The 17,535-nt window shown below is 41.3% G+C and overlaps 1 protein-coding gene across 12 annotated transcripts in view; it reads left to right on the top strand.

The window, feature by feature from the left end:
- The window catches only part of LOC106576818 (sorbin and SH3 domain-containing protein 1), a 79,506-nt gene that overhangs the window by 28,272 nt on the left and 33,699 nt on the right, over nucleotides 1-17,535 (top strand). For 6 of the 12 annotated variants that reach the window (XM_045700702.1, XM_045700707.1, XM_045700713.1 and 3 more), the window contains 9 exons: nucleotides 1,051-1,173; nucleotides 2,237-2,346; nucleotides 2,662-2,809; nucleotides 3,704-3,876; nucleotides 4,540-4,600; nucleotides 4,769-4,846; nucleotides 9,263-9,298; nucleotides 12,029-12,125; nucleotides 15,843-15,957. In XM_045700702.1, coding sequence (XP_045556658.1) covers nucleotides 1,051-1,173; nucleotides 2,237-2,346; nucleotides 2,662-2,809; nucleotides 3,704-3,876; nucleotides 4,540-4,600; nucleotides 4,769-4,846; nucleotides 9,263-9,298; nucleotides 12,029-12,125; nucleotides 15,843-15,957 — 941 coding nt within the window. Of the gene's footprint in view, nucleotides 1-1,050; nucleotides 1,174-1,993; nucleotides 2,144-2,236; nucleotides 2,347-2,661; nucleotides 2,810-3,703; nucleotides 3,877-4,539; nucleotides 4,601-4,768; nucleotides 4,847-9,262; nucleotides 9,299-12,028; nucleotides 12,126-15,842; nucleotides 15,958-17,535 lie in introns of those variants that run through there. The other 6 variants (XM_045700706.1, XM_045700710.1, XM_045700704.1 and 3 more) reach the window with 5 other exon arrangements.

The following is a 17,535-nucleotide window of genomic DNA, read 5'->3' as shown; positions in this document are numbered from 1 at the left end:
GCCCCTGTACGCCTATGTAGATATTCCATAAAAAATCTGCCGTTTCCAGCTACAATAGTCATTTACAACATTAACAATGTCTACACTGCGTTTCTGATCAATTTGATGTTATGTTAATGGACAATTGTTTTTGCTTTTTTTTTCAAAAACAAGGACATTTCTAAGTCACCCCAAAATGTTGAACAGTAGTGTACATATGAGATGAGTAATGAAAGATATGTAAACATGATTAAAGTGGCATTATTAAAGTGACTAGTGTTCCATTTATTAAAGTGGCCAATGATTTCAGCAGCCTCTCTTTGCTAGTGATGGCTGTTTAACAGTCTGATGGCCTTGAGATAGAAGCTGTTTTTCAGTCTCTCGGTCCCAGCTTTGATGCACCTGTACTGACCTCGCCTTCTGGATGGTAGCGTGGTGAACAGGCAGTGGCTCGGGTGGTTGTTGTCCTTGATGATCTTTTTGCCCATCCTGTGACATCGGGTGCTGTAGGTGTCCTGGAGGGGAGATAGTTTGCCCCCGGTGATGCGTTGTGCAGACCGCACCACCCTCTGGAGAACCCTGCGGTTGTGGGCGGTGCAGTTGCCGTACCAGGAGGTGATACAGCTCGACAGGATGCTCTCAATTGTGCATCTGTAGAAATTTGTGAGGGTTTTAGGTGACAAGCCACATTTCTTCAGCCTCCTGAGGTTGAAGAGGCGCTGTTGCGCCTTCTTCACCACACTGTCTGTGTGGGTGGACCATTTCAGTTTGTCTAATGGTGTTAGTGCGTAATTAATTATATGGATGAGGGGAGTATTAAAGTGTTGGCCTGGATTTGACATTTACATTCTATTTTTATAATTTGGGGCGTGAAGTAACATGGATTCCCTCAGGACCCGAGGCAATAGAACTATGTCTCATGGTGATTATTGAAGCTCACTCTGAGAATAGAGTCAAACAATGTGTGTCTGTGAGGATGTTTCACACATCTTTTGCCTCTGAACAATGAGTGACTGTGAAGATCAAATGAAAGTCTGGTGCTAACATCATTGTGTGTACCTGTCTATCTAGCTATAGAGCTGGACCCTACAAGGGTGTGTAAAGGGAAGGGGGTCGTGACTCTGAGGGCCACTCTGGTCCACATAGACGACGAGGACTGCGTCAGTGAAGAATCGAATGTTGACACAGCACCAAGTAAGTCAAAGAGAATGCTGAAGCTGCTCTCTAAAATCTTAGATTTTACAGCATATGTACATATGTGCAGTATATCTAATATCTCTGTTATTATGTAGAGTTTTCCTTCTAATACAGAGTCGAGTGAAATGCCAGCATAGCTCTGTGAAAGGGACAAGTTAGAGGCCAGATGTATAGCTGGAGTAATATAGCTGATGAGGCAAACTGGAAGGAAATGTTCCCGTTAACAAAATAGCACATTGTAATATCTTATGTCATAGTATGAATCACTAGCAATAATCACTATTTAGTCATTTGTTTTGCTATCTTGATGCATATGGAGGAAAATCCCCTGTATTGCCAAGCTTTTCTGTTCACAGAAGTCTTAAAATCCTTGAGATACTGTACTTCAAGTACAGCTGGATTCACTTGTGCACATATTTCTGTTGTTTTGATATTAAAGTGAGATAACTTGTCACATTTGAAAGTGTGTTTATATTTGGTTGCCCAGCACAACAGAGAATCGTTGACAATGATTGCTCATATTTTCCTGTGTTTTGTCAAAAAAAAAACGTTCGTTTGGACCTGCCCACGCTGCACTTTGGAAACAGGGCCTTGACTGTGAACTTGTTTGTTGCATTCAGCACGTTACAACTGGGCTTTAAACTGCCCAAGGCTTTGGGGGAGATGCTTTAATTGTTGGTGAGACTGAATATAAAGGCCATTGGAACAAACAGCCTTTACAGACCACTGAATAGGCGCCTTGTTCTGATGACAAAGTTCACAGATTGTGGGAGAATCATTGGGTTTCTTTCTCCATGGAGATATTAGCATCTCTGTCCGGGAAAAAGCGCTATAGGAAGCGTTTGGTCACCGCAAGATCAGCCAGAGATTTATTCAATTGAGGATGAATTGTTTCCTGTTTGTAGTTTAGTGTTAATCTCTGAAACGTGTTAATTGCCAAGAGACAAAGATTGCCAAGAGTACAGTGGTTTGTTTGTGTATCTTTCAGTATTGTTAGGTTTCTGGTCGTCTTGCACTGTTATTCACTGGCCAAACTGAGATTGTTTTGGGATCATTTCAGGTGGTTGGATCGGCCAGATCAATGGAGACAGCTCTCAAACGGGATTGGCTGATGGAGGCTTCCACGACATCACAGCTGATTTACCTACAGTCAACAGAACTCAAGCCCAGGTGCGTTTTCATCTAACATTTTTGTTAATTGCCCCTATTTTGGGCATTTATGGGATAATACATTTGATAATTGCATGCTTGTTTTAATGTGAATAAAACCACATTTCAGTGTGATTTAAATAGCCGTATTTGGTGTATTTTTGCTGTTTATTATGTGTCAATTGAAGTTATTGCCTAAAAGCTGTGTTTTTCTTAGCAAACCAGAATATGTTCCTGCTCAACTACTCTCAACTACTCCAGTTTATTATTATTATCAAAAATGTATATATAATAGAGGAACAGCATCACTCACAAGTGTTATTCACTCATTACCAGGGAAGTTCACCTTTGAAGACAGAAGAACCCCAGATTCCTGCCTCTTTTGACATTCAGAACTATATATCGTCGACAAAGGCCACCTCTGCCTACCCATCCACCACTAACACTGTCAACCCAACCATAGTTCTGCTACAACACAACAGAGGTAAGCACCCCTGATTCTGGGTAGTTCCGTATGTGGGTTATGGATGAAATTGCCATGAAATCCGTTGACCACACTGTGAAGTGTGGACTAAATTCTGAATGTATGTGTCTGGAATAGAGAGTCAAGTGACACTGGCTGGAAGGCTGATTGGGCTTTTACTGTATGTTTGCCAGCATGGATTGACCAGCTCAAAGCAGCTCAGACTTGACCCCTTTGATTAGCATTGTTTCATTGTCCTTTGTCCATCTCTGTCCTCTCCTCACAACAGAGCAACAAAAGCAGCTTTCTAATATGGAAGGTATGCGCTGGGGTCTTGTGTCTTGTCCGCTGCTTCCTCTTTTCAATCTTAGTTCCTGCTGCTGGCTGGACAGCATTTAGTTTCATTACCTGATAATATGGTCGATTTAGCTAATTTGTTGGTTGAAAATCGTCCCTACCTGTTTCAGTCCATTTTCTTCTGTGTAGTGTCGAATGAGCAGGATCCATCTACTACCTTCACCCTTTACTGCCTGAACGGTGCCTAAATATGTTTGCTGTCAGCCTCATGTCGGCCCAATGTGACGTGTTTTCATGCTCCTGCTCTGAGATAGTGGACCATTTCTCATACTTACATAAGAAGAGTACTTCCTAACAATACCAAGCTATCTTATAAATTACTGCACTTATTATATGTTTTGGGGGGGGTTACATTTTTCATTGTAAAGCATTTTGTAATTAGTTATCTCAATTGCTGTGGTATTTTTGTGGCATCTGTTTATCATGTTTTACCATTGAAATGACTCTATATCGTTTGCATAGTCTGCTTGTGGATCATATGGGGTACGTAGAGCTATTTGCCAGGACAGATTTTGACTGGTAGGACCCACTGTAGCACTTCTCTTCCCTTTGACACAGCAATGTTGGCATTTTCAGACCCCACCCCAGAGAGGGACAAATCGCCTGATCCAGGACCTGTAGTTGGAACAGAGAGAGAACTGAGACAACACCCAGATATGGACGGCAAGAGGATGAGGTACTCTCAATCCCATATCTTGGGCCCACTGAACCAGCCCATCGTGCCAGTACGGGTAAGAAAACAATATGAAGTTACTGTATAAAGAGAGGAGAGTAGCCTGCCTGGTCCCAGATCTGTTTGAGCTGTATAGCCAACTCCTATGGTCGTGGTCATGCCAAACAATGACTACAACCATAGGAGTTAGTTATACAGCACAAACAGATCTGGAATCAGGCTAAGAAGACACACCTATGAGTGTACAGTCCAGATGTTATGAGTTGTGCGTAATAGTGTAAGTTCCTTTCTTTTTCTTGTGCCTTTTTTAAATAATCTGTAGCCTTTTAATTCTTTTTTTATTTAACCTTTATTTAACTAGGCAAGTCAGGTAAGAACAAATTCTTATTTACATTGACGGCCTACCCCAGCCAAACCCTAACCCGGACGACGCTGGGCCAATTGTGCAGCACCCTATGGGACTCCCAATCATTGTGATACAGCCTGAAATCAAACCAGGGTCTGTAGTGACGCCTCTAGCACTGAACTGCAGTGCCTTAGACAGCTGTGCCACTCGGGAGCCCCCTTCACAGGGCATTTTTCATTTAATGCTTAGCTAGGGAGTACAGTGGTGAAAAAACGATATGAATGGATTGCCAAATGCCAGTCCATTTATATATTTTTGTCAGAACCCCTGTTTGTTTTTAAATATGTTAAAAAACATGAATATGTTTTTTTTCAGAACACAGATAAGTCCAAGGACTGGTACAAGAACATGTTTAAAAAGATACACAGAATTCCAGGTAAGGGGATCATGACAAATATCGAACTCACTGTTCTCATGTGTGGGTTTGATTTGATGTTGACCCACGTGTCTGTTGTTTCTGTCAAGCCGTTGTCGTTGTGAGTCTGTGAGTGTGTTCGCTGTTGTCACGTTTGTGTGTGTTTTTTGTCTCCGTTGCCTCGCTCAGAACCTGTTGAGGAAAACCCATATCGCCCCACCTACATATTCCCTGAATCCTATGATCCTATGCAGATGAAAACAACAGGTACCCAATAGCAATCATGGCTCCACTTCCTGACTTTACTAATCATGTATAATCCCTTCATTATAATGCCCTTATGACTGTGTTGACTCTCCTTTTGTTACTTACCATTGCCTTGATAGAATTGAAAACGGGTCAGTAATTGGAGCACTGGTTTGCTCAGTAAAACTAAGAGTGAGAGTAATACAAGACTACGCCATGAATTCACTTGAACTAATGTTTAACATGAATACCGTTTTGCATTACCTAATTCATGGACCATATATTGTAAGCTCTGCTCATCTTTTAATATGAATATCTTCATGAACAGACATTTCCTGGCCTTTCAATTCTTCCTGATCAAAAGATGCAGTACTGGAGATAGATTAGGAACATTTCAGTCACTAGATCAGTGATGGGCAACTGGCAGCCCTTTTTTGTAGGCCCGTGGATCAATTTAAAATGGAACTCAATCAGGGTCCCAACTTACATTGGTTTGTACGTCACTTTCACTCAGATATCATATTAACATGGCATAAGTCAAGGCAAAATGTGTAGAATTGCAGGAAATTAGCTGTAAAACTAAAAATGTTCTCTCCGCCGCATGGCAAAATCAGTAGAATCGCATGTAATGAATTACAAAATTGCTAAATTTTCTCTAAGCCCCATTGCAAAATGTGTAGAATTGCAGGAAAGTAATTCTAAAACGTAATATTTTTCTCTCCACTGTCAAGAAGGGGGCCGCTAAAGTGTTTTGCCCGTAAGGTGTGTGTGGCCCCCCCCCAACAAAAATGTGCTTAGGGCCCCCAAAACCCTAAGGCAGGCTCTGACTGCATGTGTAGGTAAGAATGTGGGTACGCAGAACCGCGAGCCACTGCGGCCCCTCATGATGACTTCAGATTTTTTGTGGCCCCTACCCCAATAAAGTTGCCCATCCCTGCACTAGATGGTGCTCAAGTGCTATGTATTACAACAACTAAGCATGACAGAGAGGCCCTGTATGTACTATACAGGCGGTAGTAGATCACACTGTCTGTGTTCCATGTACAGTATATCAGCATTTTTACACTACACTAGATGTAAACCGGTCTAGTTGGTGCAAAGCCCTCTATTTGTGTGTGCATGTGTATTCACTTATTCTGTATTCTGTATGAAATCATAGTTATTTAGCTGTTTGTACTATCAACAGTTGACAGTTGTTTTTAAATCATGAATGTCAAGCATGTCTAATGTAGGCCTACACCCCTTTGCATGCAGTTTTGTACAGTATACACTGAGTAAACAAAACATTAGGAACTGCTCTATCCATGACATAGACTGACCAGGGGAAAGCTATGATACCTTATTGTTGTCGCTCGTTAAATCCACATCAATCAGTGTCGATGAAGTGGAGACGTGGATTGTGTATGTGTGCCATTCCGAGGGTGAATGGGTAAGACAAAAGATTTAAGTGCCTTTGAATGAGGTATGGAAGTAGGTGCCAGGCGCACCGGTTTGTGTCAAGAACTGCAACGCTGCTGGGTTTTTCATGCTCGACCGTTTCCCATGTGGATTAAGAATGGTCCACCACCCAAAGGACTCAGCTAACTTGACACAACTGTGGGAAGCGTTGGAGTCAACATGGGCCAGCATCCCAACTCAAAATTAGGAAAGTGTTCCTTATGTTTGGTATACTCAGTGTATGTGCTGTGTACAGATCTACTTATTTTCCCTTTGTTTCTGCTCATGTCTGCTCCCAAGCAAACTGATGTCTGGTTATTTACTGAGTCAATCAATTTATCAATCGATCAATACATCGAATAATTGATCAAAGAAAGTGTGTACGAAAATTGTACGCAATTCCAAGATTTCCAAGAACAGCATTACTTATTCATGAAGATATGTTATGCTTCTTCCAAAGTGCTTTGACTGACAACCTCTGAAAAGCACTCTGTTTACGGTGTGTTTGAAGAAATGTTTAGCTAACCTGATGGAGTAAAGGACATACTGTACTGTGCAATTACAGAGGAGGAAGAGACGCTTACTGTGCCCTTTGAAGAGCTGTACCTGGCCTTGTAGCCTTATATTTGGATATATTATATACGGCTCTGGCTGTACGCTGTGTTACAGCAGAAATGCATGGAATACATACAGTTGAAGTCGGATGTTTACATACACTTAGGTTTGAATAATTAAAACTCGTTTTTTCAACCACTCCACAAATTTCTTGTTAACAAACTATAGTTTTGGCAAGTCAGGAATTGTGAAAAACTGAGTTTAAATGTATTTGGCTAAGGTGTATGTAAACTTCCGACTTCAACTGTATACATTTAAACTCAGTTTTTCACAATTCCTGACATTTAATCCTAGTAACAATTCCCTGTCTTAGGTCAGTTAGGATCACCACTTTATTTTAAGAATGTGAAATGTCAGAATAATAGTAGAGAGAATGATTTATTTCAGCTTTTATTTCTTTCATCACATTTCCAGTGGGTCAGAAGTTTACATACAGTCAATTAGTATTTGGTAGAATTGCCTTTAAATTGTTTAACTTGGGTCAAATGTTTTGGGTAGCCTTCCACAAGGTTCCCACAATAAGTTGGGTGAATTTTGGCCCATTCCTCCTGACAGAGCTGGTGTAACTGAGTCAGGTTTGTAGGTCTCCTTGCTTGCCCACGCTTTTTCAGTTCTGCCCACACATTTTCTATAAGATTGAGGTCAGGGCTTTGTGATGGCCACTCCAATACCTTGACTTTGTTGTCCTTAAGCCATTTTGCCACAACTTTGGAAGTATGCTTAGGGTCATTGTCCATTTGGAAGACTCAATTGTGACCAAGCTTTAACTTCCTGACTGATGTCTTGAGATGTTGCTTCAATATATCCACATCATTTTCCTCCTCGTGATGCCATGTATTTTGTGAAGTGCACCAGTCCTTCCTGCAGCAAAGCACCCCCACAACATGATGCTCCCAACCCCGTGCTTCACAGTTGGGATGGTGTTCTTCGGCTTGCAAGCCTCCCCATTTTTCCTCCAAACATAACAATGGTCATTATGGCCAAACAGTTATATTTTAGTTTCATCAGATCAGAGGACATTTCTCCAAAAAGTATGATCTTTGTCCCCATGTGCAGTTGCAAACCGTAGTCTGGCTTTTTTATGGGGTTTTGGAACAGTGGCTTCTTCCTTGCTGAGCAGCTTTCAGGTTATGTCGATATAGGACTCGTTTTACTGTGGATATAGATACTTTTGTATCTGTTTCCTCCAGCATCTTCACAAGGTCCTTTGTTGTTATTCTGGGATTGATTTGCACTTTTCACACCAAAGTACGTTCATCTCTAGGAGACAGAGCGCGTCTCCTTCCTGAGCAGTATGACAGCTGCGTGGTCCCATGGTGTTTATACTTGTGTACTATTGTTTGTACAGATGAACATGGTACCTTCAGGCCTTTGGAAATTGCTCACAAGGATGAATCACACTTGTGGAGGTCTACAATTTCTTTTCTGAGGTCTTGGCTGATTTCTTTTGATTTTCCCATGATGTCAAGCAAAGAGGCACCGAGTTTGAAGGTAGGCCTTGAAATACATCCACAGGTACATCTCCAATTGACTCAACTGATGTCAATTAGCCTATCAGAAGCTTCTAAAGCCATGACATCATTTTCTGGAATTTTCCAAGCTGTTTAAAGTCACAGTCAATTTATGTAAACTTCTGACCCACTGGAATTTCGATACAGTGAATTATAAGTGAAATAATCGGTCTGTAAACAATTGTTGAAAAAATTACTTGTGTCACGCACAAAGTAGATGTCCTAACCGACTTGCCAAAACTATAGTTTGTTAACAAGAAATTTGTGGAGTGGTTGAAAAACTAGTTTTAATGACTCCAACATAAGTGTATGTTAACTTCCGACTTCAACTGTATGTCAGCGTAATGTATTTGAATTAACAATGAATATTGATTTTCAGGCATCGTGATTAGATGTTTTTAAAAACTATGGCCTCTCCTGGAAAGCTATTGTTGTAGATGCAGGCTATAACATGTCTTTTTGGTCTACATTTAAAAAACATTTAATTGCTATTATTAATCTCACTTCTGTTTTAGATATCTTCGACGATGCGTTAAGGTGTCCGTCTTGAACAGTTGATTAATGTAGTAAACACATACTTGACCTTGGCATTCTACAAATTCACTGCTTGTAACATTGCTATAGTAAGCAGTTCACAGAATTCTGTCGTTATAGTGTGGCACTGCTGCTATCAAAGCGACCTCTACTGGTTGTACTGAGGATCTAAATATGTAGCACAACTATATCAAGCCTATTAACAGACAATAGATGGGGTCACCCACCCTTGGTTAACGTTGCATAGCAAAGACGTATACAAGTGGAACTGCCAGTGGAGCAGGCTAGTATGTGCATGTTTATAGTGTATTTATAATAATGATGTTTCTCTCTGTTACAGATGACGGTCACTCCCCCTATGGTTATGTGGAAGATGGTGCGTTTTGTCATCCTCTTAGATTCAGAAATTAATCATAATAATTTATTTCACTTGTATAGCGCTTTTTATTACAGAAAATAATCTGAAAGTGCATTAAAAAGCAAAAAACAAACAAGCAACATATTTAAATTGAGATGGTAGAGATTGAATGTCTCTATATGACTTTGGATGAAAGGCTGGGAGTTGAGGCAATTTGGATTGGATATTCTATTTTATATATATATATATACACACACACACATACATACAGTATCTCACAAAAGTGAGTACACCCCTCACATTTTTGTAAATATTTGAGTATATCTTTTCATGTGACAACACTGAAGAAATGACACTTTGCTACAATGTAAAGTAGTAAGTGTACAGCTTGTATAACAGTGTAAATTTGCTGTCCCCTCAAAATAACACAACACACAGCCATTAATGTCTAAACCGCTGGCAACAAAAGTGAGTACACCCCTAAGTGAAAATGTCCAAATTGGGCCCAACGTGTCAATATTTTGTGTGGCCACCATCATTTTCCAGCACTGCCTTCACCCTCTTGGGCATGGAGTTCACCAGAGCTTCACAGGTTGCCACTGGAGTCCTCTTCCACTCCTCCATGACGACATCACGGAGCTGGTGGATGTTAGAGACCTTGCACTCCTCCACCTTCCGTTTGAGGATGCCCCACAGATGCTCAATAGGGTTTAGATCTGGAGACATGCTTGGCCAGTCCATCACCTTTACCCTCAGCTTCTTTAGCAAGGCAGTGGTCGTCTTGGAGGCGTGTTTGGGGTCATTATCATGTTGGAATACTGCCCTGCGGCCCAGTCTCCGAAGGGAGGGGATCATGCTCTGCTTCAGTATGTCACAGTACATGTTGGCATTCATGGTTCCCTCAATGAACTGTAGCTCCCCAGTGCCGGCAGCACTCATGCAGCCCCAGACCATGACACTCCCACCACCATGCTTGACTGTAGGCAAGACACACTTGTCTTTGTACTCCTCACCTGGTTGCCGCCACACACGCTTGACACCATCTGAACAAAATAAGTTTATCTTGGTCTCATCAGACCACAGGACATGGTTCCAGTAATCCATGTCCTTAGTCTGCTTGTCTTCAGCAAACTGTTTGTGGGCTTTTTTGTGCATCATCTTTAGAAGAGGCTTCCTTCTGGGATGACAGCCATGCAGACCAATTTGATGCAGTGTGCGGCGTATGGTCTGAGCACTGACAGGCTGACCCCCCACCCCTTCAACCTCCGCAGCAATGCTGGCAGCACTCATACGTCTATTTCCCAAAGACAACCTCTGGATATGACGCTGAGCACGTGCACTCAACTTCTTTGGTCGACCATGGCGCGGCCTGTTTAGAGTGGAACCTGTCCTGTTAAACCGCTATATGGTCTTGGCCACCGTGCTGCAGCTCAGTTTCAGGGTCTTGGCAATCTTTATGTAGAGCAACAATTCTTTTTTTCAGATCCTCAGAGAGTTCTTTGTCATGAGGTGCCATGTTGAACTTCCAGTGACCAGTCAGTATGAGGGAGTGTGAGAGTGATGACACCGAATTTAACACACCTGCTCCCCATTCACACCTGAGACCTTGTAACACTAACGATTCACATGACACCGGGGAGGGAAAATGACTAATTGGGCCCAATTTGGACATTTTCACTTAGGGGTGTACTCACTTTTGTTGCCAGCGGTTTAGACATTAATGGCTGTGTGTTGAGTTATTTTGAGGGGACAGCAAATTTACACTGTTATACAAGCTGTACACTCACTACTTTACATTGTAGCAAAGTGTCATTTCTTCAGTGTTGTCACATGAAAAGATATACTCAAATATTTACAAAAATGTGAGGGGTATACTCACTTTTGTGAGATACTATATATATATATATATATATATGTCTTGTATTCAAGATCCTAAATGGCCTAGCTCCCCCTCCACTCAATATTTTTGTAAAACAGAAAACCCAAACATATGGCAGCAGATCCACAAGGTCTGCCATGAGAGGTGACTGTATAGTTCCCTTAAGGAAAAGCACCTTTAGTAAATCTGCTTTCTCTGTGAGAGCTTCCCATGTCTGGAATACACTGCCATCAGACACACATAACTGCACCACATATCACACTTTCACAAAATGCATGACGACATGGCTAAAGGTCAATCAGACTTGTGAACATAATCCCTAGCTGTGTATTGCCGCTTTCCATGTTGTCTGTTGTCTGTAGCTTGTGAGGTGTGGAAACACTTTGTTGTTTTTATGGATTTTGTCTTGTTGCTTTTTGTCCTATGTTGCTCTGTCTGTATGCTACATCTTGCTTGTCCTATGTTGCTCTGTCTGTATGCTATGTCTTGCTTGTCCTATGTTACTCTGCGTGTGCTCACTGTTCAATGATTGTCTATATTGTAATTGTTTTTAATAACCTGCCCAGGGACTGCGGTTGAAAATTAGCCGGCTGGCTAAAACCGGCACTTTTACTGAAACGTTGATTAATGTGCACTGTCCCTGTAAAAATAAAATAAACTCAAATATATATAATAGAATATCTATAATGTGATCTCAATAGCATGGTTTTTGGATCTTGTTTAAATTGACTGTACAACCAAATTGTGAGAACGAGCCCCTACACGAAGACTTTAGACACTGAGAAAGATTTCAGTTTATTTCAGTTTAAGCAAAACATTACAAGCCGCTTTCAGAGCAGGATCTGATGTTCTTTTGTGTTTATTTTCAGTGAAAGCGGTCCCACGATCAAAAAGTGCTGCTGAAGTTGACCATAGGTCGTCTATGCCTGTGCCAACACGGTCCTCTTCCCTCAAACCTGCCAAAAGGTAAGTCTTTTTCTATTGCCGTTCCTTTAAATATGGACAGTAGTATAGTGTGTCCTCGAAGACCTCTTAACCCAATGAACTTACTCTTCATTATAAATGAATTGCCTTTGCCGAGCTGTTCACAAGGGGATGCATTTTTGGTAGCACTTTTAGATGAGGGACTGTAATGAGATACAATAAGAGGAAAACGATTATATTCATTTTAGCTAACATGTTTGGTGTGGTACTGAAAATGTAATCACGTAAAATGTAACCTACACACTTGACTACACACTTGTCATGGATTCAAGTATTCTACTTTTCTGGTTATATTCAATTTTTTTGAGGAATCAGAAGGGCATCTACAGTAGATGAGTACCGAGCAGTAGGAACAGTATTTTGTTCCTCACGTTTGACATTGACTCATGCTAACCTCATAATCATTTCAAAACGTATTTTCATTTGTATACGATCACATATTATACGTGGTAATATTTTGGAACAGATTTCCAAAATTAAAATCACTTGGAGCTGATTTGCTGGTGTTTTAAATATATATATATTGTTTTTTGTTTATGCTCCGAAAACTTGTGGGGTCAAATTTGGGGAACCCTGCTCTAAAACGTGTGGAGGAATGAGTGATGAAGAGAAAGAAGGAAGACAGGTGATGGAGGATAAACTGTTGCTCACGGAAGCTGCAGATGGCATGCCATATTAGCTCAAGCCCTTTCCTTGGTGTATACAGTGCTTCGACTTTTTCAACAACAAAAAATTACGTTACAGACTTATTTTAAAATGGATTCCCCCCCCCAAAAAAATGCTCATCAATCTACACACAATACCCCATAATGACAAGTCAAAAACTGGTTTTTAGACATTTTTGCAAATATATTACAAATAAAAAACGGAAATATCACATTTACATAAGTATCCAGAGCCTTTACTCAGTACTTTGTGTGAAGCACCTTTGACAGCGATTACAGCCTTGAGTCTTCTTGGATATGACACTACAGGCTTGGCACAGCTGTATTTCGGGAGTTTCTCCCATTCTTCTCTGCAGATCCTCTCATGCTCTGTCAGTTTGGATGGGGAGAGTCGCTGGACAGCTATTTTCAGGTCTCTCCAGAGATGTTAATTCGGGTTCAAGTCCGGGCTCTGGCTGGGCCACTCAAGGACATTCAGAGACTTGTCCCGAATCCACTCCTGCGTTGTCTTGGCTGTGTGCTTAGGGTTGTTGTCCTGTTGGAAGGTGAACCTTCATCCCAGTCTGAGGTCCTGTGCGCTCTGGAGCAGGATTTCATCAAGGTTCTCTCTGTACTTTGCTTCGTTCGTCTTTCCCTCGATCCTGACTAGTCTCCCAGTCCCAGCCGCTGAAAAACATCCCCACAGCATGATGCTGCCACCACCATGCTTCACCGTAGGGATGCTGCCAGGTTTCCTCCAGACGGGACACTTAGCATTCAGGTCAAAGAGTTCAATCTTGGTTTCATCAAACCAGAGAATCTTGTTTCTCATGGTCTGAGTCCTTTAGGTAACAATTGGCAAACTCCAAGCAGGCTGTCATGTGCCTTTTACTGAGGATTGGCTTTAGTCTGGCCACTCTACCATAACGGCCTGATTGGTGGAGTGCTGCAGAGATGGTTATCCTTCTGTAAGGTTCTCCCATCTCCACAGAGGAACTCTGGAGCTCTGTCAGAGTGACCATCAGGTTCTTGGTCACCTCCCTGACCAAGGCCCTTCTCCCCCGATTGCTCAGTTTGTCCAGGCGGCCAGCTCTAGGAAGAGTCTTGGTGGTTCCAAACGTCTTCCATTTAAGAATGATGGAGGACACTGTGTTCTTGAGGACTTTTAGTGCTGCAGAAATGTTTTGGTACCCTTCCCCAGATCTGTGCCTCGACACAATCCTGTCTCGGAGCTCTACGGACAATTCCTTCGACCTCATGGCTTGGTTTTTGCTCTGACATGCACTGTCAACTGTGGGACCTTATAGAGACAGGTGTTTGCCTTTCCAAATCAATACATTCCAAATGCACTGTACATGTTACATCTAGTTACCTCTAGCGTGTAACCCTGCTGAGACTGCATTTGTGATGGCTATCCATTTGTGGAACACTCTCTGCTCTTTGACAATGACGTTTGCAACATTTTTGCCACTACAATAAGCAGTTTGATCCATAAGTAATGGGGGTAATAGCCTCCTGAGGCCTCCCCAAAAAGTGTAGATTCATTTTATTTATTTTATCACATTGTTACATAACATAAAGTAAGTGTTTGGGGTATAAAAAAATCATTTAACCAAGAAAACAATGTGAAAAAATATTGTTATTTATCTTTTATTGTAAGTGTAAAATTAGGACGTAAATATGAAAAACGTGACATTACAGTCAATGGGTACAGGAGATTTAAAAAATAGTGTGTCCTTCACAGAGGACATTTCTTGATAAGCTCTTATTTAGCTCTTATTTAATGTGAACAATATTATTACACAGTCCTGACAACTCACTTAACTATTCCTGAGATATTCACTTACTAGAAACCATTTGAATATCAAAAAATTATCATGAATAATTACACACACTTCTTTTAAAATGTCCATAAAATGTGCTAATTTTGACGGCATACATTTTCTTTAGAACCAGGAAGATAAAGTTGTCCCTCTCAAAAGGACAACAGGACTTAATACAGTGGCTTGCATGGCCTCAGAGATACAGACCAAGAACTGATGTCCACTAGACAGGAAAACATTTTATTGCTGGGTCTCAGTGTGATAGAAAGCATTTGTTTCCGTAAAAGTATTTAATGCAACACTAGGGCCAGTTGTTTTAATCTGAAACACAACCAAAAAAACTGCAAATGCATCCACCAAGTTTGTAGAGTCACAACCTTGATGTAATCATTGCAAACTAGGATTATGGGACCAAATAGTAAACTTTTGACTACTTTAATCCACATATAAGTGAATTTCTCCCAATACTTTTGGTCCTCTAAATTGCGGGGACTATGTACAAAAAGTGCTGTAATTTCTAAGCAGTTCACCCGATATGGATGAAAATACCCTCAAATGAAAACTGACAGTCTGCACTTTAATCCCATACTCATTGTATCATTTCAAATCCCGAGTACAGAGCTAAAACCCACAACAAAATTGTCACTAACCCAGTACTTTTGGAGCTCACTGTATATTCTGAAGCAGAATACATTAACCACACTTTTTTATATATATATTTTTTTAAAATATTTATTTAACTAGAACAAGAACAAATTCTTATTTACAATGACAGCCTACCGGGGAACAGTGGGTTACCTGCCTTGTCCAGGAGCAAAACAACAGATTTTTACCTTGTCAGCTCAGGGATTCGATCCAGCAACCTTTCAGTTACTAGCCCAACCCTCTAACCACTAGGCTATCTGCCGCCCCTACCTTGTGGTCTATTCTCTCAGGAAATGCAGCTAGGGTCTTTGGTTCAATCTAGTTAGGTAGCATGATTTGATTCGTGCCTTGACATGACCGTACATTTTGTTCTTTATTAAATAATCTGTTAAAACAGCTCTGATAGAGAGAGAGAAAGAGAGAGAGGGAGACTAAAAGAGATGGAGAGTGGGAGGGGCACGAGCTTTACTGTACGGGAAAACACTATTGATGATGGAGCTGTCACCCAAAAAACTAGCCCCAGCTAGTTGCCATGGAGACTGCTTGACTTAATAGGGATTTGCTCTCTCCTCCCCTCCCCCCTACAGGAACGACTGGGAGCCCCCTGACAAAAAGGTAGACACCAGGAAGTACCGTGCCGAGCCCAAGAGCATCTTCGAGTACGAGCCGGGAAAATCGTCGGTGCTGAAACTGGAAAGAAAGGTACGACAGCCATGCTCCCAATGCCACGCATGTGATTCTGTGTTTGCCTCTTTAGTCTCTATTCTACGCATGTTGTGTAAGCTGTTTCCCTCTAAGAGCTTAGGTGGCTGCTTCATTAACTAGGGCAGCTCTAGTAGGTAACGTATGTGTAGACTGAATTGCCATGTGTACAACATTCCTAAAGGATGATACTATTACAATGACAGATGACCTAGCTGGTGGTATGGAGGTATCACTTACAAGCCATGGCCATTGTCTTGCAGTGTTTCAACAGCAAATATTGTCTTGAATCTGCTTGGAAAGGAGTCTGACACAGTACACAGTTTATGGACAAAAAATGCTATGGATATTTTTCATTCTTTGACAGTATGAATACCTGTAGGTCAGTGTCCCAATACAGTGTATGCCACCCGGGTTCAACTGAAAGGACTGAATCCGGGCAGCATTAATGGCCCACTGTGATAGGGGCATTAATAGCCCACTGTGATAGGGGCGTTAAAGACCCACTGTGATAGGGGCATTAATAGCCCACTGTGATAGGGGCATTAAAGGCCCACTGTGATAGGGGCATTAAAGGCCCACTGTGATAGGGGCATTACTAGCCCACTGTGATAGGGGCATTAAAGGCCCACTGTGATAGGGGCATTAAAGGCCCACTGTGATAGGGGCATTAATAGCCCACTGTGATAGGGGCATTAAAGGCACACTGTGATTTTTACAGTACATTTTTTTGATGACATAAACAGTATCACTTATTAATGTGTCATGAGATTCATTAGTGAGTGGGCCTTTAAACAAATGCTGCATATGGGTTTTAGCTGACAGTTGGTTTAGTTGATAGCCTCTTTGTGTGGCTCATACAGAAGAGAATAGAGATGCTTCTCTACAGTACAATAGTTATTTGATTATATCATAATGTAATCATTGTTTGTCTGGAGCTCAGTTATGGTGAGCTGTTATGGGTTAGGACCCATGCCAGTGGCAGCACATACTGAACAGTAGAGATCAAGGCCTTGTTAATGCTTTCCACCATTGTCAGACAGACACTGTGTATGATGTGACAATTTCTTTAATTACAGGACACGGTCTGTGGTTCTGTGGCAGGTTCCTGGCAGCATTAGCAGAAGGCTATTCGGTCTCTTATTTTCATCTAGCCTAGTATATCTGTTGTTCTGTGAAGTATGGGCTTCCTTATTGTCATTGTGGCTCAATGATTGAAATATACTATACATAAACATGTTAGGAGATATATTCACATTAAGAGAAGTAGAATAATACGATTTCAGTAGGAATACAATCATAAGAAGCAGATGGGACCTATGAAAGCACACTTCTGTTTCTTCTCTTACACATGTGCACAGACTGCATACTGTAGTTGAGTACAATTCTGATGACTGCTTTATATTATTTATTGATGTCACACGTAATATGCGTTCTATGTCTTTATACATTTGAGAACAAATCTGACATCTGTATGAGATCCACGTTTCAGAAATGTCCATTTGTTTTTTCGCCTTGGATAACTCACCTGTCATCAAGACCAATCTTCAGGAATTCCTTTGGATTAGGAAATGTTTT

The sequence above is a fragment of the Salmo salar genome, chromosome ssa18 (genome assembly GCF_905237065.1).
Source record: "Salmo salar chromosome ssa18, Ssal_v3.1, whole genome shotgun sequence".
Lineage (NCBI taxonomy): Eukaryota > Metazoa > Chordata > Actinopteri > Salmoniformes > Salmonidae > Salmo > Salmo salar.
This window is presented reverse-complemented; position numbering and strand designations above follow the sequence as displayed.